The sequence below is a fragment of the Staurois parvus genome, unplaced genomic scaffold (genome assembly GCF_062004578.1).
Source record: "Staurois parvus isolate SC_StPar_1 unplaced genomic scaffold, SC_StPar_1.0 ptg001004l, whole genome shotgun sequence".
In the NCBI taxonomy this organism is placed as follows: Eukaryota; Metazoa; Chordata; class Amphibia; order Anura; family Ranidae; genus Staurois; species Staurois parvus.
In genome coordinates, this window is record NW_028318800.1 from 396,381 (window position 1) to 418,059 (window position 21,679).

At 48.8% G+C, this 21,679-nt stretch overlaps 1 protein-coding gene across 1 annotated transcript; it reads left to right on the plus strand.

Annotated features, from left to right (window-relative positions):
* The first annotated feature begins 1,387 nt into the window (after positions 1 to 1,387).
* TCEA2 (transcription elongation factor A2) lies at positions 1,388 to 21,420 on the plus strand. Its single transcript, XM_089657477.1, has 10 exons — positions 1,388 to 1,544; positions 5,668 to 5,730; positions 6,005 to 6,110; positions 8,819 to 8,885; positions 9,006 to 9,139; positions 12,041 to 12,097; positions 14,208 to 14,362; positions 15,436 to 15,582; positions 17,984 to 18,055; positions 21,110 to 21,420. Exons 1-10 carry the CDS (start codon positions 1,470 to 1,472, stop codon positions 21,116 to 21,118), a joined length of 885 nt encoding a protein of 294 aa, XP_089513603.1. The 5' UTR covers positions 1,388 to 1,469; the 3' UTR covers positions 21,119 to 21,420.
* Positions 21,421 to 21,679: the final 259 nt, after the last annotated feature.

Consider the following 21,679-nt stretch of genomic DNA (forward strand, 5'->3'; position numbering starts at 1 on the left):
TCTGCATAGTATAACATGGAGCAATGCTCTGCAACGTAGTATGTGATGGGGGGAATACTCTGCGTAGTATAACATGGAGCAATGCTCTGCAACGTAGTATGTGATGGGGGGAATACTCTGCGTATTATAACATGGAGCAATGCTCTGCAACGTAGTATATGATGGGGGGGAATACTCTGCATAGTATAACATGGAGCAATGCTCTGCAACGTAGTATATGATGGGGGGGGGGATACTCTGCATAGTATAACATGGAGCAATGCTCTGCAACGTAGTATATGATGGGGGGGAATACTCTGCATAGTATAACATGGAGCAATGCTCTGCAACGTAGTATGTGATGGGAGGGAATACTCTGCATATTATAACATGGAGCAATGCTCTGCAATGTAGTATGTGATGGGGGTAATACTCTGCATGTTATAACATGGAGCAATGCTCTGCAACGTATTATGTGATGGGAGGGAATACTCTGCATATTATAACATGGAGCAATGCTCTGCAATGTAGTATGTGATGGGAGGGAATACTCTGCATAGTATAACATGGAGCAATGCTCTGCAACGTAGTATGTGATGAAGGGAATACTCTGCGTAATATACCGTAGAGCAATGCTCTGCAACGTAATATGTGATGGGGGGAATACTCTGCATAATATAATATGGAGCAATGCTCTGCAACGTATGTGACGGGGGGAATACTCTGCAATTTATTATATCATGGAGCAATGGCCTACAGCGTAAGTAGTGATGGGTGTAATGCTCTGCATTGTATTATAATGTGGAGCAATGCTCTGCAGTGTATCATCAGATAGGTAAAATGCTCTGCAGTGTATTATGTGATGGGTGTAATGCTCTGCAGTGTATTATGGGATTGGTGTAATGGTCTGAAGTGTATCATGGGATGGGTGCAATGCTCTGCAGTGAATTATGTGATGGGTATAATGCTCTGCAGTGTTTCATGGGATGGGTGCAATGCTCTGCAGTGTTTCATGGGATGGGTGCAATGCTCTGCAAGGATGGGTGAAATAAGGAACAGTTAGAATGCTCTGCAGCTGATCCTTCCATGCATGGATTGCTTGATGGTGTTTCATGTGAAAGATGGAATGCTCTGCAGTAGGGTGGAATGCTCTGCAGTGTTGCCATGGCAGCAGTGACGCTCGCCCCCGCCAAGTCTCAGCTCTTATAACGGTGAATGGGGCCGCGGTGCACTCTGGGATTTGTAGTCCTCTCTCCGCCCCCGCTGTGCTCTGCTCACCTGTACAGACTCCATCTCCCGGCATCCCTCGCGCTTAGGAACCGCTGGCCGCGCCCGATGCACCCTGGGAGTTGTAGTCCCGCTAGGCGGCGCTCCCATAAGAAGAGAGCGAAGAGAGGAGGATAGGGAACTACAAAGCCGAGGGGGCGGGGTCCGGCGGGTCGGTACGGGGTATCAGGGCTCGGTACTGACAGCCCGGCGGGTGAGGAGTGATGGCGGCCCCGGAGGTGGAGGAGGTGCTGCGGATCGCCAGAAAACTGGATAAGATGGTGACCAAGAAGAGCATGGCGAGTCCCCCCATATTACTGCACGGGGGAGGGGAGCACTGGGGGGCAGGGCCTGACATCACACGGGGGGGAGGGGTCATGTAGGGGGGGGAGATGTCAGGGGGGCTCCGGACATTGGGGGGGGGGGGTCCAGCTCTGAGAGCAGGGATTGCATTCATCAGCCTCAGGGAGTGAAGGACTACAAGTACCAGCACCCCCCCTTTCAATCATTATTGCATTAGTGAGGGAGGTGCAATCTTCTGCAGGTTAGAGGGTGCAATGCTCTGCAGGATGAAATGGTTGGCAGTCTTCTGCAGGGCACAGTATGGGTGCGATGTCCTGCAGATCATGGTGAAGGTGCGAAGTCCTGCAGGGGCTGGGCACAGTAATGTTCTGTGGAGCACCGTGACTATGCGATGTTCTGCAGGGCACAGGGAAGATGCATTTTCCTGCAGATCTCAGGGTGCAATGTCCTGCAGGGCACAGTGAAGGTGCAATGTGCTGCAGGACACAGTGATGGTGCAATGCCCTGCAGGGCACAGTGAAGGTGCGATGATCTACAAGGCACAGTATGGGTGCAGGGTTCCTCCAGGGCACAGTTGAGGGTGCAATGTTCTGCGAGGCACAGTAAAGGTTCAAGGACCTGCAGGGCAGAGTATGGGTGCAATGTTCTTGCAGGGTGCAAAGATCTGCAGGACAAAGAGGAGGCACGGTGTTCTTCAGGGCAGGGAGAGGTTGCAATGTTCTGCAGGTTACAGTGAGGGTGCAATGTACTTCAGGGTAAAGTGTATGTAGGGGTGGAAGTGTTCTCTGGAGCACAGTAAAGGTGCAATGTTCTGCAGAGCACAGAGAGGGTGCAGTGTTGTGATAAGAGGGGGGAGGGGTTCGTCAGGGTCCAGCCCACACCTTGGGGATCACACTCGCAGGTATAATGAAGGGTTTACTATTTTACTGAGTAAACTATCATGGAGCAATGCTCTGCAGAATTCTGTAAGGGAACAGTGTTCTGCATGGCAGATTGGGAAGGTGCAAGCCTCTGCAGGTGCATTGAGGGTGAAATCTTCTGCAGAGTTTCAGAGTGCTGTGTGAAGTTTTGCCCTTATATTATGGGGAAGCAACGTTCAGCAGAATGTACTACAAAGGAGCAATGCTCTGCGCAGTATATTCTGCGGGGTATATTGTTAGGGTGCCTGGCTTCAGTATGTCCCATGCAACGCTCTGCAGGGAATACTGTGATGCTGCAACGCTCTGCAGGGAATACTGTGATGCTGCAACGCTCTGCAGGGAATACTGTGATGCTGCAATGCTCTGCAGGGAATACTGTGATGCTGCAACGCTCTGCAGGGAATACTGTGATGCTGTAATATTCTGCAAAGCATGTTGCGATGCTCTGCAGGGGGAAGCGCCTGACCAAGCATAGTGACCATTAAACAAGTGGGCCTTGCTGGATCTTGTAGTCCCCCTGCTCTGCCAGTAGATCTGATTGGCTGTAGATCGACCCCATAATGCAGACTGACACTGGCAGACCGCCGACAGGAGGTGGGAGAATTGTGAGCTGACTGGCTGCTGTGGTGCTGGCATGCCCTGGCCTCTTCCTGCGTGGCATGCTGGGACTTGTAGTTCACCAGCAGCTGCAGCCTGCTCTCTACCAAAGGATCTGGAGAAGATTCTGTGTTGGGGTTTTGTTCCTCAGGTTTATAGGGATTGTCTTTCTCGGTGATCCAATCAGATTAGAGCTGTCATTTTCTGATGGGTGGAGCCATGTCTGAGTCCCCCATACTCCTTGGGGATGTGCGACCCTCCCGAAGGGAAATGAGGTTCCTCTGACTCAGGGGTGGTCTGGTTTCTTCATATGGGGGGCCTCTAGTGCGGCTCTCCACTTCACTTCATCAAAGGACCAAAATTCAATGATAATTCGGTCTCAAAGACAGCAGACACACAACTGGGTATAAGCAAAGACTGCGGACATGATACAGGAGATGGTCAGAGACTGTGGACAGGATACAGGAGATGGTCAGAGACTGTGGACAGGGTACAGGAGATGGTCAGAGACTGCGGACAGGGTACAGGAGATGGTCAGAGACTGTGGACAGGGTACAGGAGATGGTCAGAGACTGCGGACATGATACAGGAGATGGTCAGAGACTACGGACATGATACAGGAGATGGTCAGAGACTGCGGACATGATACAGGAGATGGTCAGAGACTGCGGACAGGGTACAGGAGATGGTCAGAGACTGCAGACAGGATACAGGAGATGGTCAGAGACTGCGGGCATGATACAGGAGATGGTCAGAGACTGCGGACAGGGTACAGGAGATGGTCAGAGACTGCGGACATGATACAGGAGATGGTCAGAGACTGCAGACATGATACAGGAGATGGTCAGAGACTACGGACATGATACAGGAGATGGTCAGAGACTGTGGACAGGGTACAGGAGATGGTCAGAGACTGCGGACAGGGTACAGGAGATGGTCAGAGACTGCGGACAGGGTACAGGAGATGGTCAGAGACTGCAGACAGGATACAGGAGATGGTCAGAGACTGCGGGCATGATACAGGAGATGGTCAGAGACTGCGGACAGGGTACAGGAGATGGTCAGAGACTGCGGACAGGGTACAGGAGATGGTCAGAGACTGCGGGCATGATACAGGAGATGGTCAGAGACTACGGACAAGATACAGGAGATGGTCAGTAGCTGCGGACAGGATACAGGAGATGGTCAGAGACAGCGGACAGAGTACAGGAGATGGTCAGAGACTGCGGACAGGATACAGGAGATGGTCAGAGACTGCGGACAGGGTACAGGAGATGGTCAGAGACTGCGGACAGGGTACAGGAGATGGTCAGAGACTGCGGACAGGGTACAGGAGATGGTCAGAGACTGCGGACAGGGTACAGGAGATGGTCAGAGACTGCGGACAGGGTACAGGAGATGGTCAGAGACTACGGACAAGATACAGGAGATGGTCAGAAACTGCGGACAGGATACAGGAGATGGTAAGAGACTGCGGACAGGGTACAGGAGATGGTCAGAGACTGCGGACAGGGTACAGGAGATGGTCAGAGACTGCGGACAGGGTACAGGAGATGGTCAGAGACTGCGGACAGGGTACAGGAGATGGTCAGAGACTGCGGACAGGGTACAGGAGATGGTCAGAGACTGCGGGCATGATACAGGAGATGGTCAGAGACTGCGGACAGGGTACAGGAGATGGTCAGAGACTACGGACAAGATACAGGAGATGTCCAGAGACTGTGGACAGGGTACAAGAGATGGTCAGAGACTGCGGACAGGGTATAGGAGATGTCCAGAGACTGCGGACAGGGTACAGGAGATGGTCAGAGACTGCGGACAGGGTACAGGAGATGGTCAGAGACTGGACAGGGTACAGGAGATGGTCAGAGACTGGACAGGGTACAGGAGATGATCAGAGACTGGACAGGATGCAAGAGTTGGTTGGAGACTGGGAACATGCTTCAAGAGAGTCATAGATTGGAGACACATTACATGAGACTGCTAGAGCTCCCTGCTATAACTGGGCAATAGGGAAACACATTTTAGTGTCAACAAGGGCCACGAGGGCTGCAGTTTGGGCTCCAGGGCTGTAGATCCAGAATTTCTTGGTTGACATTGGTTGGAAGTTTTGGGGCCACAAGCACAGTACCGGGCCACGCCAGGGAGTTTTTGGACATGGCTTACTGTTGGCTGGTCAGGTGACCCCCCTGTCCTCCCCTTTGCCTGGCCCACTGTGGCTGTAGTCCTTTCCTTCGATCGATGCCATTGGAAGTCACGTGGGTATCAAACGTTGGCCAGATCTCTGTACAATTTGTGGAAACCAGGGGAGCATCTTCCCACACCGAGCCGGAGCCCAATTAGCCCGACCCCTCGCTGTGCAGAGTTGCTGTTAAACTAATCTACACACACGTATGGGCCCCAGGAGCGGTCAGGAAGGGGCCCTTAGTGGAGTCTGGCAGGAAGTTCCAGGTCCACATCCTATGGCCAGGCAAAGGGAGATCCGGGTCTGGCCTGTTCCCTGTGTACTCTAGACGTAATCAGTGGCTGATTGTGGACTTGGATGGTGAGGATGGCTGCGGCCCCCTACAGAGGTGTCACCGCTCTCCTTTTTCTCTGGCAGGACGGGGCGCTGGATCTGCTCAATCAGCTGAAGAACATGTCGATGTCTCTGGACTTGCTGCAGGTAGGAGATCACATTTATAAGTCGCGTCATTACTTCCGTGTCAGAGGACCGCCCACTGTGGATTTCAGGAGGCTGGCCGCATTCTCCCTAAAGTTCGGCCCGAAAATTGGCAAGAACTGGGCAACGTTCGTTTCATGTGTACAGCCATCTGTTTTACAGAAGCCAGTCTAACGACTGGATTCTGACAAGCAGGCATGCTGGAAAACGCTGAGATAGAGGAACCAAGCGCTGCTGTATTACTCCTCGAGTGACCACAATGCCTGTTCTGTTTCAGTCCACTCGGATCGGCATGTCGGTGAACGCGCTGAGAAAACAAAGCGATGATGAAGAGGTGATCACTCTGTCCAAATCTCTGATCAAGTCCTGGAAGAAGCTGCTGGGTAAGACGGGTCTTCTATGTCCTCCATTCATCTGTGTCCTCCATTCATCTATGTCCTCCATTCTTCTGTGTCCTCCATTCTTCTGTGTCCTCCATTCATCTATGTCCTCCATTCATCTGTGTCCTCCATTCATCTGTGTCCTCCATTCATCTGTGTCCTCCATTCATCTATGTCCTCCATTCATCTATGTCCTCCATTCTTCTGTGTCCTCCATTCTTCTGTGTCCTCCATTCATCTATGTCCTCCATTCATCTGTGTCCTCCATTCATCTGTGTCCTCCATTCATCTGTGTCCTCCATTCATCTGTGTCCTCCATTCATCTGTGTCCTCCATTCATCTGTGTCCTCCATTCTTCTGTGTCCTCCATTCATCTGTGTCCTCCATTCTTCTGTGTCCTCCATTCTTCTGTGTCCTCCATTCTTCTGTGTCCTCCATTCTTCTGTGTCCTCCATTCTTCTATGCCCTCCATTCTTCTATGCCCTCCATTCATCTGTGTCCTCCATTCATCTGTGTCCTCCATTCATCTGTGTCCTCCATTCATCTGTGTCCTCCATTCATCTGTGTCCTCCATTCATATGTGTCCTCCATTCATCTGTGTCCTCCATTCTTCTGTGTCCTCCATTCTTCTGTGTCCTCCATTCTTCTGTGTCCTCCATTCTTCTGTGTCCTCCATTCTTCTGTGTCCTCCATTCATCTGTGTCCTCCATTCTTCTATGCCCTCCATTCTTCTATGCCCTCCATTCTTCTATGCCCTCCATTCTTCTATGTCCTCCATTCTTCTACGTCCTCCAAGCTTGGGGTGAAGGTGTATCAAAACCCCAAAACAACAATGTAGTGTGTTGTAGTTTACCAGTCCCTAGATGTGGTGGCTGCAATAGTTTTTATTATTTTTTTTTTCAGGTTTTGTTTCCTTTTTTTCTGTCTGGTGATCCTGCCGGTAACACACCTTCTGTTCTAGTGTGATCTGTGGAACAAAAGGGCCGTGGACTTTTTTAGGGCCTATAGTAGTTGCCTCCACAAAAAACTTCATAAAATCATTAAGTTTATTAACCTCTTGCCGTCTGTCTGTTGTATATAAACGGCCGGACGGTGGCAGTCCAGGGGTGGGTTGCCTTTCATAAACGGCACCCGCCATTATGGACTGTGCGCGCTCCCTGGGAGGACGCAGCACCGCGATCCGGTGCCCGCTGTGTCCTCCAGACACAGTGGAACACCGATCATCGTATGGGACCTCTGTGCGAGGTCCCGATCATGTGATCACTGATTGGCCAATCAGTGATCACATGCAGAGTAGTAAGCAAGATGTCACTTCTGACATCATTGCTTACTACATGTGAAATCTATGAATGATCACAGAGGTCACATGGTACAAGGCTATTCACAACAGCCTTGTACCATGTGACAAGCTGTGACCAATCACAGCTCTCACAGTATTTCTCAAAGGTTGCAAGAGTGCAGCCAGAGAGAAGGAGAAATGATTGATTTTACAGCCTTTATGGGCGTAAAAGCAATCCGTGTAAAAAAAAAAAAAAAAAAAAAAAAAATCTTCATCACCCCCCACAAGTATTACAGTGTCACCATGGTGACACTGTACTACTTGTGGGGGGTGATGAAGATTTTTTTTGGCCTGGACTGGAAGGGGGTGAAAGTGGACTGGAAGGGGGTGAAAGTGGACTGGAAGGGGGTGAAAGTGGACTGGAAGGGGGTGAAAGTGTCTGGACTGGAAGGGGGTGAAAGTGTCTGGACTGGAAGGGGGTGAAAGTGTCTGGACTGGAAGGGGGTGAAAGTGTCTGGACTGGAAGGGGGTGAAAGTGTCTGGACTGGAAGTAGGGGAAAGTGTCTGGACTGGAAGTAGGGGAAAGTGTCTGGACTGGAAGTAGGGGAAAGTGTCTGGACTGGAAGTAGGGGAAAGTGTCCGGACTGGAAGTGGGGGAAAGTGTCCGGACTGGAAGTGGGGGAAAGTGTCCGGACTGGAAGTGGGGGAAAGTGTCCGGACTGGAAGGGGGGGAAAGTGTCCGGACTGGAAGGGGGGGAAAGTGTCCGGACTGGAAGGGGGGGAAAGTGTCCGGACTGGAAGGGGGGGAAAGTGTCCGGACTGGAAGGGGGGGAAAGTGTCCGGACTGGAAGGGGGGGAAAGTGTCCGGACTGGAAGGGGGGGAAAGTGTCCGGACTGGAAGGGGGGGAAAGTGTCCGGACTGGAAGGGGGGGAAAGTGTCCGGACTGGAAGGGGGGGAAAGTGTGCGGACTGGAAGGGGGGGAAAGTGTGCGGACTGGAAGGGGGGGAAAGTGTCCGGACTGGAAGGGGGGGAAAGTGTCTGGACTGGAAGGGGGGGAAAGTGTCTGGACTGGAAGGGGGGGAAAGTGTCCGGACTGGCAGGGGGGGGGGGGGGGGAAAGCGTCCGGACTGGAAGTGGTTTTTAAGGGATAGTGTATACAGAGTTCATAGTAATGTAGAGTCCACTGATATACAGACAGATACACGGAAACCATAGAATTTTTCTTTGCGCACCGTATTTATTGGAGTGTTTACAAGAATTGTAACCAATGACAGGCACTCATCTGTGGTAAAGAAGAACGGTCTGTATTGCCCCACAGCCCACAATCGGGTCATGGTTACAAGTATGGTTGGCCACATTGTGGTAATACAGACTGTTTGAAGGCTCTTTATTAAACGCGACCCACCACAACCTTTTCTGTTTCTCCTGTAGACGGCTCAGACCAGCGGGGAAAGGACAAGAGCCCGAGCTCCTCCTCTTCCTCCTCCAAGGAGCCCAGGTACCTATGTTGCTCCTCCTACCATGACTCTAGGCAGTGCATTGTCATTTGTTTTTAGATGGGGCTGAGAACCTTGCCATTGGACGGTGCGGCTGAAGACCCTCTGTACTCATTTTTCAGTTCGGCTAAGAAGCCTGAATCTCCAAAAACACCAACCACTCCAAAGATGACCCGATTTCCCCCTCTTCCCGTCACCTCAGACTCTGTGCGGACCAAGTGTAGAGAGATGTTAACTGCCGCCCTGCAGACCGATGGTAAAGCAAGCCCAGTATTCATGTCGTTTGTTTGCTTCTGTGTGTGGCCAGCTCTTTGCCATATGATTGACAGGTGACGTGAATGATGGGAGACATCTCCCTAAATCCTCTGATTGTTGAAGAGCAGGTCATCCGTGTATGTAAAAGAACATCGTTTTTAGTTTTAGATAGAGAGGGCAATGTTTATGTTCTGTCTGTGTCCTGTTGGGGAGAATTTCCTTTACATCCTTCCCTACAGATACAACAGGGAGTAGAACCGGAACCACCTTCAATGTGTTGTGTTGCCAGCGCTGGTGGATCCAGCTTTCCTCGCTAGTCCCCCTACATTGGAGGATTACAGGTCTGCTTCCCTCAAGAAGGATTACAGCAGGATGGATACATGAACACTCCCACTCTATACAAGTAATTGGTGATCAGTGTTAACCTCTTCCCGCTGTATGATTGGCTGTCACAGTGGTCACATGATTGGAAAGCTCCCAATGGCAAGTAGATATCAGGAGCCTTCTGTTACCCGCCGGGAGTGTCTCGGCACAGCATTGTTTTTGTTCCTGTTGTATTTTGTTTGCATTGTTTTTTATGCTGCCTGTCGACGTTAAAGCCCACCCACCGAGAGAACACACACACACATATATATATATATGTGGTCCCTCGGTGGGTGGGCTTTAATGTCAACAGGCTGCATACAAAACAATGCAAACAAAATACAACACTAACAAAAACAATGCTGTGCCGAATCTTAAAGGGACAAGAGGCAGCAGTGGGAAGGGGTTAAGCACTGATTCACCTGCTGACATTTAGTGGCTATTTTTTCACAGATGTTCATCACACTTGGTATTTAAAAGTTTATTGAAATAGACAGTTCACAAGTGGAGAGTAAAGCCTACTCATTTCGGCGGAAGTGCCTCCCCCCTTTGTCAGGGCTGTAATGGTGGGTATGGTCGGGGCTGTGATGGTGTGTCTGGTGGGGGCTGTGATGATGAGTGTGGTCGAGGCTGTGATGGTGGCCGTGGTCAGGGCTGTGATGGTGGGTTATGGTCGGGGCTGTGATGGTGGCCGTGGTCGGGGCTGTGATGGTGGCCGTGGTCAGGGCTGTGATGGTGGGTTATGGTCGGGGCTGTGATGGTGGGTTATGGTCGGGGCTGTGATGGTGGGTTATGGTCGGGGCTGTGATGGTGGCCGTGGTCGGGGCTGTGATGGTGGGTTATGGTCGGGGCTGTGATGGTGGGTTATGGTCGGGGCTGTGATGGTGGTCACAGACCTGGAACCGAAAGTCAACTCCAATAGGGCCCTTTAGGTGTTGTCAAATAGCGGAGAACCGGCAAAGAACGCCATACCAGTTTACTGCTATTTGACAGCACCAAAAGGGCCCTCTTGGAGTTGACTTTCGGTTCCAGGTCAGTCCCGACCATACCCACCATCACAGCCCCGACCATAACCCACCATCACAGCCCCGACCATAACCCACCATCACTGCCCCGACCATAACCCACCATCACAGCCCCGACCATAACCCACCATCACAGCCCCGACCATAATCCACTATCACAGCCCCGACCATAACCCACCATCACTGCCCCGACCATAACCCACCATCACTGCCCCGACCATAACCCACCATCACAGCCCCGACCATAACCCACCATCACAGCCCCGACCATAACCAACCATCACAGCCCCGACCATAACCCACCATCACAGCCCCGACCATAACCCACCATCACAGCCCCGACCATAACCCACCATCACAGCCCCGACCATAACCCACCATCACAGCCCCGACCATAACCCACCATCACAGCCCCGACCATAACCCACCATCACAGCCCCGACCATAACCCACCATCACAGCCCCGACCATAACCCACCATCACAGCCCCGACCATAACCCACCATCACAGCCCCGACCATAACCCACCATCACAGCCCCGACCATAACCCACCATCACAGGCCCGACCATAACCCACCATCACAGGCCCGACCATAACCCACCATCACAGGCCCGACCATAACCCACCATCACAGCCCCGACCATAACCCACCATCACAGCCCCGACCATAACCCACCATCACAGCTCTGATGAAGGGGAAGGCACTACTCCTGAAACTGCCTTCCTGCATTGGTGGTACTCTCCTCCTATGAAATGTTTCTTTTTCAATAGCTTTTTATTACTAACTTCATGTGTGATGAACGCTCTATACCAAGTGTGTCTCTACACCCATCCAAGTCTAGTTTGCAGAGCGATTTTCCATCGCTACCAGAGAGCCAGGAGCCAAGACCCTGAGGCCAACCGTAGACGGTTCAAATCTCGGCTGTTTCCTGCTGAGACGGCCAAGATCCAAACTATGTATGGGAAGGCTGAATGTACCCAAGTTGATCAACTTGGGTATAACCAGCCTGCTGGGTTTTACATGTGACATTTGCTAGCCGCAGCTATGGCTGCTAGCAATAATCACGGTCTTCTCCCAGCAGGGATGGCTTCCCCCACTGAGAGAACACAATGGCTCTGCGGGAGGGATTCCTTTTGGCAATGTTGTCTATGTTGATAGGGGAATCAAGCGAATTTCTTTCCTGCAACCCATGTTATAGAATTGTTGCTTTCTGGACATTGGTTAGAATTCTCGGGCAGGCGCAGAGATCTCCTGACTGTTTGAATTGTTTTTTCTACTGCCTGATAATAAGGGCTGTTATTTCTAGAGATGACTGCAGTTAACGTTTCTACAATACATATTCAGACTGCTGTGTTCTCTGAGCTTCACATCTGTCTTCAGATCTTAACTTCTTGCAGTGTGGACCTCTCAGACGTGGCCTAGTGTTCCCTTGCCTCAGGAAAATCGATGCCTTGTTGTGGGTGAAGTAACTACCCCTGTCCTCTGACTTCATCTATATCTCATCCTTCCAGGAGATCACATTGCGATTGGTTCAGATTGTGAGCTGTTGGCAGCCCAGATCGAGGAGAATATCCTTTTCAATGCTGTGCTCTTGGCTGGGGCAGAGGTAGGCTGAATACACGTACATTGCAGCACATGTAGTAGTAAAGAAAAAAGAATGTTCATTGTCAATATTTTGGGTTGTTATGAATGTTTTCGATAAAGGCGTCTCTTAGGTTTACCATACACATTACATTCTGATTACAGCCCTTTAGATCTACCCACAACTGTCTTGTATGGGCCTATCTGTTTGCATACAGATTCGGCAGACCCTCACAGTACCTGGTTTGGGTAAATCTAAAGGAGACTGTATAGAGATTGGGATGTGTATGGGCAGGGAAGTTCCAGCAGCCTGGCATCCCAAGTAATGAAACTGAATAGCCGGAGTTGTCAGATGAAAGTCAGAGATTTCCCAGCTATGCCCAAGAATCCCGAACTGCCTAAAGCAGGTGGGTTGTTACAGTGCTGCCCCCCCCCCCGTATCCCTCCCCCCAGTTTACTGCAGAGACTCGGGGTCCCTTCACACTGGCGATTCCATCAGGTTCACCTATAAGTTTTTCAGGCAGACCTGATCGAAAGCTCTATTCAGCCCCATGGACGGGTGAATATAAACAGACTTGTGTCCGTTTACACCTGCCTACCTATGAGCCCGTCCAGGTCTGGAAAAAAAATGAAATAGGACTGTGCCCTTTTCTGTTTTTCATCACCAAAACATGACAGATCAGAGGTAACATGATGTCAATGAACAGAGACCATCAATATCAGGCCACCCATTGTGCTGTCACGGGTCCACCTGTGTCTGCTGGGCACAAACCAAACGGGTCAAAGCACTGACATCCATCCCATTCTGCTCACGGATCCCCTGCTGATCAGAATGTTCTTCTCTTCATGTGAATGGGCCCTTGGGGGTTGTGAATGATCCAGCTGTGCCTGTTATCCAGAGCCACAGTTCTTTTCTCCTAAAGGATAAGTTTACCTTTTTTGAAGATTATTAAAAAAATAATAAAGGCAGGTTTTTTTTTTTTTGCAGATACAAAATGTGCATTTATTATTGTTTTTGTGATGAACCTGCAAAGCATCAGCAGATCATGGGTGCAATATCAGGCTCCTGCAGGTTTCCAGAATAGCTGTCTGCCTGTAGCTCTGATATGGGCAGGCAGTTACTTGAGAGCAGGAAGACCAAGGAACTTCGAGAACATTCACCAGCGCCCTCGTAGTTAATTGAGAACTGGAAGTCAACAGCTTCAATGGTACTTGTAATCTATTCATTCACAGGAAACTGTAACCAAATAAAATGGCCAGCGGGCGGAGCCCCGCACAGCAACACTGTTTTCAAATTGTGACAGTGGGAATGGGGAGAAGATCCCCCGCCCACCATTGTCACAGGGAGGGAGGGAATCAGGGGGAGAGGGGGTGTATATAGTTACATAGTTAGTCTGGCTGAAAAAAGACAAATGTCCATCCAGTACATGTTACACCCAAAATACATTCAGCCTTTAAAGGACAGCTTCACTTTTGGGTGTGGCGTATGATTAAAAAGAGGGCGGGAGGGGGAATGGTCCTTTTTTTTTATATAAATGTTATAATTGGCCATTTGACCCTCTTCAAGGTGAAGTCATGCAGTCCAGTTGACGTGGAGACATGATGAAACGTGTTGTCTCTCCTAGCTCTCCGAGCAACACACATTAAATGCATGTAGATGCAGACCAGGGGAGGACTGACGGCTCATGGGGCCCCTGTGTCCTTGACCACACTCAAAAAAGCCTTTAAATAGGTGCCAGGGGCATTTTATGGGGCCCCCTACTGACCCCGGGCCCTCGGGCAGTGCCCGAGTGCTCTAATGGTCAGTCTGCCCCTGATGCAGACTGCATATATTAATGCATGAGCCCTGATTGGCTGAGTGCCATCTGTCTACAGCTTTGTTATGACATACCTCGAGTGCGGCGGTGCCTTTGCTGAGAATGTCCGCCAAGTCCAAGGCAGAGCAAATAGACGACACATGAGCTCTGTAAGCTGCACCAGATCTGCCAAGAAGTACAATTGGCACTTTGCCTTTTATATAGCTTGGGTGCCACTTGCGGGGCCTTGCTTACATAAGTTATCGATCTCTTCTGTTATCGAACCCTTAACTGTCCTCACTAGTCTATGGAGAGGTGCAAAACACCGACATGAAATACAAGAACCGGATCCGAAGCCGAATCGCCAATTTGAAAGACTCAAAGAATCCAGATTTAAGAAAGAATGTGCTGTGCGGCGCTATCACCCCGAAGCAGATTGCTGTCATGACCTGTGAGGTGGGTGTGCACTGATTTGGAGGTTAGTAATGATCATTCTTTGACATTTATTTTCCATGAAATTTCTTCAAAAGGGAAGTATGGGTTTAACCGCCTCCCACCCGCCATATAAGGAAATGACGGGCGCAAGGCGGTTCTCTCGTTCTGGGAGGACGTCATATTTTCCATGAAGTTTCCTTGAAAGGGAAGTATGGGGTTTAAAGGGGCTAGTTTAGTTTTCGGGGTTAAGACCTCTCAACCAAGGAGTGAGATAAAAGTAGCTGTGAGCCCTAAATAAGTCCCATAAAAGCGCTGTATGTCCTAAACATTTATATAAACTCCTCCCCACTCTTTTTTTTTTTTTAATCCTTGTTTTCCCAGAGCTGCTGACCTCCTGTAGCCTCTTTACAGATGCACTGCAGCTCATGGTTGCATGCAATTTTCGAAGTACGAGTTCCTGATGGTGACAACCATGGACCATGCATGCGGAATATGTGTTGAAATGGTCAAGTGTAGTCTCCATCACAAGCCAGTGTGACAGGGTGACAATGCAGGAGCACAGCTGGCAAACAGGTACAGAGCGTTGTCACTCTATAACAGGAAGTATCTTAACCAGGACCCTCATGGCAGGTTTACAAAGTATTTCTTTAATAGAAGCTGCAGATTTATTAATTATTGAATAACTTTTGAAATTACTTTAACATCACAAAGATTTTAGTAATTGGGTTTACATCTAAGCTGCTCAACTGACCCCAGGAGTCCAGTGTTGAGGAACAGCCATTCCTCAGCATTGGACTCCTGGGGCTGGTTTAGCAGCATCCATCCCTTCATTTGTATTGGCTGACACTGGAATGGCTCGGACTCGCGCTCCCCTCTTCTTACTTGCCGGTGGGGTGATCCTTTTCCTTCCATCCATAGCTTGGAGCGGCGCCATAGGGCCTACATCGAATTTAAGAAAAGGGGATTACTGCAAGGTGATGGTGGGGGTGTAGACGCTTTGGGTAATCTGAACTTGATGGGGTTTGTAGTTCTCCAACAACTAGCAGCCTACCTGTTTGCCAGTGTAGTGTCCTTTTTATTTCTTTAACTTCCAGGAAATGGCAAGCAACGAGCTGAAGGAAATGAGGAAAGCCATGACCAAGGCAGCCATTCAGGAGCATCAGATGGCAAAGACTGGAGGAACGCAGACCGATCTGTTCACATGCGGCAAATGCAAGAAGAAAAACTGCACCTATACCCAGGTAAGTGCTGGGTGCACCTGGCCTGGGGAACCACTAGAAGGCTCTGCTGGATGTGACTTCACAACAAAGAGCCTGGCGGACGGAAGCTTGTTATGGCCGTCTTCTGGCTTTTTTTGTTTTTCACATAATTATAATGATTTTGTTTTCTGCTGAGGTGGAGGTTATTTTTATTTTAAAAAATGTTTTTTTGTGTGCTTTTTGATGAAGTGCTGGAACAGTGACACCTTCTAAAATGTACTTGAAGCAGGATGTAGCATTTTATGTACAAATAAAGTGCAGCTTTCTGGCACTTCATCCTTTGCCTTCTGCTCACACAATGCATTTCTTTATATACTCTTTACAAATGTGTGTATGTTATCCCTGCCCCACTTCACTCCACATGTGCTGATGCTCATCCCAGGCTTCTGTCCTAACCCCTTTACAGCCACGCTATAGATGAAAGACGGCTACAGTACAGTTGTCCAGTTCTGACAGGGCGTCATATGACATCCTCCCAGAATGCGCGCCACCCCCCGCACGCCCCCAGCAGCACGTACCCTGCACTGTCAGTGAGCTCTATGTCCTACGGACACAGCTGAACACATGACTAGGTAAAAGGCCAATCACGGTGACCTTTTACCACGTGATCAGCTGTGTCCAATAACACAGATCACAAAGTAAACACAGTTGCCAGTTATCAGCAGCACTTTTCTCATGCTGTCACAGTCAGGCAGTCAGTGCTTTGTTTGTATCCGCCCATCAATGCTGCCTATCAGTGCCTATCATTGCTGCATATCAGTGCAGCATCATCAATGCCCATCAGTGCCACCTCATCAGTGCCTATCATTGCTAAATATCAGTGCCTCCTCATCAATGCCCATCAGTCCCACCTCATCAATGCCCATCATTGCTGCATATCAGTGCAGCATCATCAATGCCCATCAGTGCCACCTCATCAGTGCCTATCATTGCTAAATATCAGTGCCTCCTCATCAATGCCCATCAGTCCCACCTCATCAATGCCCATCATTGCTGCATATCAGTGCAGCATCATCAATACCCACCAGTGCCACCTCATCAGTGCCCATCATTGCTAAATATCAGTGCAGAATCATCAGTGCCTCCTCATCAATGCCCATCATTGCTGCATATCAGTGCAGCATCATCAATGCCCACCAGTGCCACCTCATCACTGCCCATCATTTTGAATATCAGCGCAGAATCATCAGTGCCTCCTCATCAATGCCCACCAGTGCCACCTAGGGGTGCCCATCATTGCTGAATATCAGTGCAGAATCATTAGTGCCTCCTCATCAGTGCCCATCATTGCTAAATATCAGTGCCCATCATTGCTAAATATCAGTGCCCATCTTTGCTGTATATCAGTGCAGCATCATCAGTGCCTCCTCATCAATGCCCATCAGAGCTGCCTATCAGTGCTGCCTCATCAACGCACATCAGTGAAGAAGAAAAATTACCTGTTTGCAAAATTTTATAATAAAAACAGAAACTTTTTTTTTTTTTTTTTTTAATTTCTTGCTCCTTTTTCTGTTTATAGTGCAAAAAGTAAAAACCCCAGCGGGGGTTAAATACCACCAAAAGAAAGCTCTATTTGTGTGAAAAAATGATAAAAATGTCATATGGGTACAGTGTTGCATGACCGCGCAATTGTCGTTCAAAGTGCAACAGAACTGAAAGCTGAAAAGTGGCCTGGGCAGGAAGGGGGTGACAGTGCTTGGTAGGCAGGTGGTTAAACCCTTCCAAACTCACTGGTTGATGCCTAATGTCTGCACATGTGCTGAAAAATCCCATTCACTTTTATGAAAAGGCTGACTACATTTCCAAATTGTTGGCATTTTTTTATACATGCACAGAAGAGGTGAGGAACCATGTGTGCTGCACAGCGAGGTTCTGACAGGAGTTTTTCTTTTAATCCTGTACGAAGCTTATACTGGCCAATATAACAGGTTCACTTTACTGCATGGCGTAAAAGCAGTGTGTACAGGACCGGGTTTACAGATGCTGTTGTCTTCCACCAGCCCACCTAAGATTCCACCAACCCACCTAACTGCACAGGTTTCATCTTTCTTGCACACTCTACCTGTGGCCATGTGACCTTGTTGGGAGCTGATGACTGGCCGCTCAGACACCAAGGGGTGCATTGTGGGAAGACAGGGGACATGTCATTGTGCGTCTCTTGGGTGGGCTAGGGGCAAAGTGGTGAGGAATCACGTGTTCTCTGTATGAGCGAAGTACAGGTTCTCCTAAAGATGAAGTCACGAGCACCAGGGGGCATTAGGTAAATGGTACAATGTGGGGGGACATAATATAATACAGAGGGGTACCACCTTTGAGTATATGTACAAACATTGAAAAATGTCAATATTATGTGTTCAGAAATGTGCATCTCTCTCTCTTTTAGGTGCAAACACGAAGCGCTGATGAACCAATGACCACATTTGTTGTGTGCAATGAGTGTGGAAACCGCTGGAAAGTAAGTTTTTAATTGCTCATTTCTACATTGCTTTCAAATGTTTAATTCTGACTCCGGCCAAAACGTCATATCGCCATCATACAGTCCGGGGCACAGGACTTGTATTCATAGACCACAGGTCTACCCTCAGGTGATGGGCGCTGACAAAAACATTTTACCTCCTAGAGCGTACCTATGTAACCCCACCCACTACGCGAGGCTTGTGTGTGGCTTTTTTTTTTTTTCTGCTAGCGTCCTTAGGTGATGGACTTGTTTTTGTAGAAATATTTTTCTTTTCTAAATCATTGAACATTTGTTTTCCCATCTGAAACTTCTAACAACATCTATCTGCTTATTGTCTTGCACTACCGAGCAGTTTCCAAATTGGTTACCCTCGGTGCGTACCTTGGGCACCATACCTACCCCACTACGTGGTGTCAGCCTGTAATGTTTAACCTCTTCGTGCCGGCCTCACGCAAAAATGTGCGGCCTCCTGGCATCTGGGCCTTGACGCCGAGCGGCCGCACATTTGCGTGCAATTAAGAAAAACATACGTGCTAAGAGCACACGCCCTGCGCGCTCCCAGCACACTTGTCCGGTACTCACCGAAAGGTCCCGATCTCCTCTTTCGATCGGGACCTTTCCCGATCATGTGACAGCGAATCACGGCGGTCACATGACCCTAAAACCCCGCCTCCCGGCTTCTGAAACCCTTAAAGGGCTGGGAGGCGCCGGTGCCAAGGAGTTAATGTTTAGGCACTGGATCCGATGATAAACATTTACTTTGGTGTGAAGTTTGCTTCAGGGCTGCATTCGTTTTGTTGCTGAAAATATTTTCGTCAGGGTTTTCATCAGCGGGATGTTTTCAGTGTCGAAAACCTATAATGAAAATCAATTCCAATTTTTGTCAACAAACAAAAACAGAACGAAAGTATGAGGGAGGGATGTTGATCCACGTGAACTTCCGCTTTCCTCGGAGCTCCGCCTCTAAAGCCTGCAAACCACGTGGTGAGTGTCTCCCCTCCCAGCAAGGAAGCCATGCTTAGAGCGGCGTGCTTAGCACTGTGTATTACAGCCTCCCCAGACCGCCCAATTCTCTCACCCTGTGCACTCCCTCACTTCCATAATTAATAACATGTTATTAGATATTTACTCCAGGAGTATATAATGAGTTTGGAAATTCTAGAGAAATGCTTAAATAATGCATTACAATTAAGTAAAGCCATTAGATGTTAGTTGTCTAAAACAATTCCGGTGACTAAAATACGACTAAAACTAAAATGGCATTTTAATCAAAAGACTATGACTAAAAGTAAATCAAACGTTGACGTCAAAATGAACACTGCTTCAGGGTGCTATACTGGTCCAGGGCCATGGTACCTTTCTATTTTCCCCAGGACCCTGAAGACCCTTTTGAGGGTATGTCCACCATGACGGGTGAAGCCTGGATCTTTAATAGGCCCAGCGTTATGGATAAGAGTTTCCCTGTCTGCAGTTTAGTGGGCAGAGGATTTGGGAGTTATCCACTTTGGTAAGCCCTTCCATTTTGCCTTTTAACACTTCTCAGAGCGAGCTCCTTTTGAATTTGGAGGTTTGTCCCTCCTAACTGGACTGGAAGGGCACTGCATGGCTCCTCCTACATAGTGCCCACTTGTTCCACAAAGCACATTGCTGCATTCTGGCTGCCATCTTCTACAGAGACGCAGCCTCACAAACTCCTTCTCTGGGCACACAAACCCCCCTATCCCTTCCACACTCCGGAACCGTAACTATGCCACTGGTGATCCCCTTATTGGTAGTAATGGATCATAGGTGCAAGGGAGCTGGAACTAAACTGGTGAGGGGTTAGAAACTCTGTCAGGGTTTGCTGCCAGTTTCCTTGCTGGGAAGATTTTTTTTCTCACTTCGAGTGTGGTCACTGGAACAGGAAGTGAGGGGGAGCATTGCTTACAAGGACACAGACCGCATTGTTAAAACCAAATTATTGGTGATCAGTGAGAAGTGCCCCTTACATTGGGGGTCAGTGGGAAGAATGTCCCTTACATTGGTGGTCAGTGGGAAGAATGTCCCTTACATTGGGGGTCAGTGGGAAGAATGCTCCTTACATTGGGGGTCAGTGGGAAGAATGTCCCTTACATTGGGGGTCAGTGGGAAGAATGTCCCTTACATTGGGGTTCAGTGGGAAGAATGTCCCTTACATTGGTGATCGGTGGGAAGAATGTCCCTTACATTGGTGGTCAGTGGGAAGAATGTCCCTTACATTGGAGGTCAGTGGGAAGAATGTCCCTTACATTGGGGGTCAGTGGGAAGAATGTCCCTTACATTGGGGGTCAGTGGGAAGAATGTCCCTTACATTGGGGGTCGGTGGGAAGAATGTCCCTTACATTGGTGGTCGGTGGGAAGAATGTCCCTTACATTGGGGGTCGGTGGGAAGAATGTCCCTTACATTGGGGGTCGGTGGGAAGAATGTCCCTTACAGACAGCAACAGTCAGTGCTCAAAAACCCCTGTCAACCTCGGGTTCCAGTGATCTCTGCATGAGAGTGGCTGGTTTTAAAGGCTCACCTTTTTTTGACAGTAGAATGGAAGAACTAAAGTGCGTGTGTGCGTGTGTGCGTGCGTGCGTGTGTGCGTGTGTGCGTGCGTGCGCAACTTGAAATAGAGAATAGATCCACAAGGAACAGAATTAATGGGCACAGAGTATAAATGTTTAAATATATTTTTTATGTTTAAAAAGCAATTTAGCAAGTGACTCAGAAAGCACTGAGACCCCAGGATCAGGATGACAAACAATTAGCATGGTAAGAAGAAGTCAGCAGCGGAATCCCAGGTATCTTTTTCAGAAAAGGTTTTCTCACCAACTTGGTTAAAAATATGGAAGATACAATTACAATCAAGTATTTGAATAGCTTACTTGTCTTGTTTTTTGCTTTCCATAAAATATTTTGTATTCACTAGTCATGTGCCTCCATCTTGTAGGAAGATGATTGCTGACATAATGAACCCGGTGCCAGGATCTCTTTCATAGGTTTCTTTGCTTCTGTTATGAACTTCTCTGCATTCTCTTTCTTTGCAGTTTTGTTAAGGACTCTACAAGTGGCCTGTCTCATCTTCTTCCTCCCATCACTGCGCCGCATGCCAAGACGCCAGTTCAAAGCCAAGCCTGCCATTACTGTTATATATACTTATATATAGAACGATATATATCATATTTTTTTTTTCTTTTTTTCTATTACTCGTTTTTCCGTTGGTGGAGAGAACACGTGATTAAGTTGAAGGCTTGTTTTGCCGTTTGCATTCCATGAAGAGGACCCAAGGCAAACTGGGGTTTGCTGCTTTGTAAAATCCATATCAGATTGTATAAAGTAAAGTTGACATTTGTCTCCAGTTTGTCTTAATCTGTACTGACGATTGTGATTCCTGCTCTTCAATTCTACATAATGGTTGTGCCTTCTATCTCCCCTTCTTGCAGGTTACATGACGCATTTGGGGTTAGTTACTAGATCTTCATGGTGCAAATTCTGCTGCAGCTCTGCATAGAAACCAATCAGCTTCCAGGTTTTATTGCCAAAGCTTCATTACACAAGCTGAACTTTGAAGCTGATTGGCTACCGTGCGCAGCTGCAACAGATTCTGAGTGCTCCAG

Bases quoted from the DNA above. Each gene is read 5' to 3' on its own strand.
- TCEA2 (XM_089657477.1), top strand. From the start codon at position 1,470: ATGGCGGCCCCGGAGGTGGAGGAGGTGCTGCGGATCGCCAGAAAACTG. The intron at 6,111-8,818 runs GTAAGACGGGTC...TTTCTCCTGTAG, and splicing joins GTCCTGGAAGAAGCTGCTGG to ACGGCTCAGACCAGCGGGGA. The intron at 9,140-12,040 runs GTAAAGCAAGCC...TCATCCTTCCAG, and splicing joins TGCCGCCCTGCAGACCGATG to GAGATCACATTGCGATTGGT.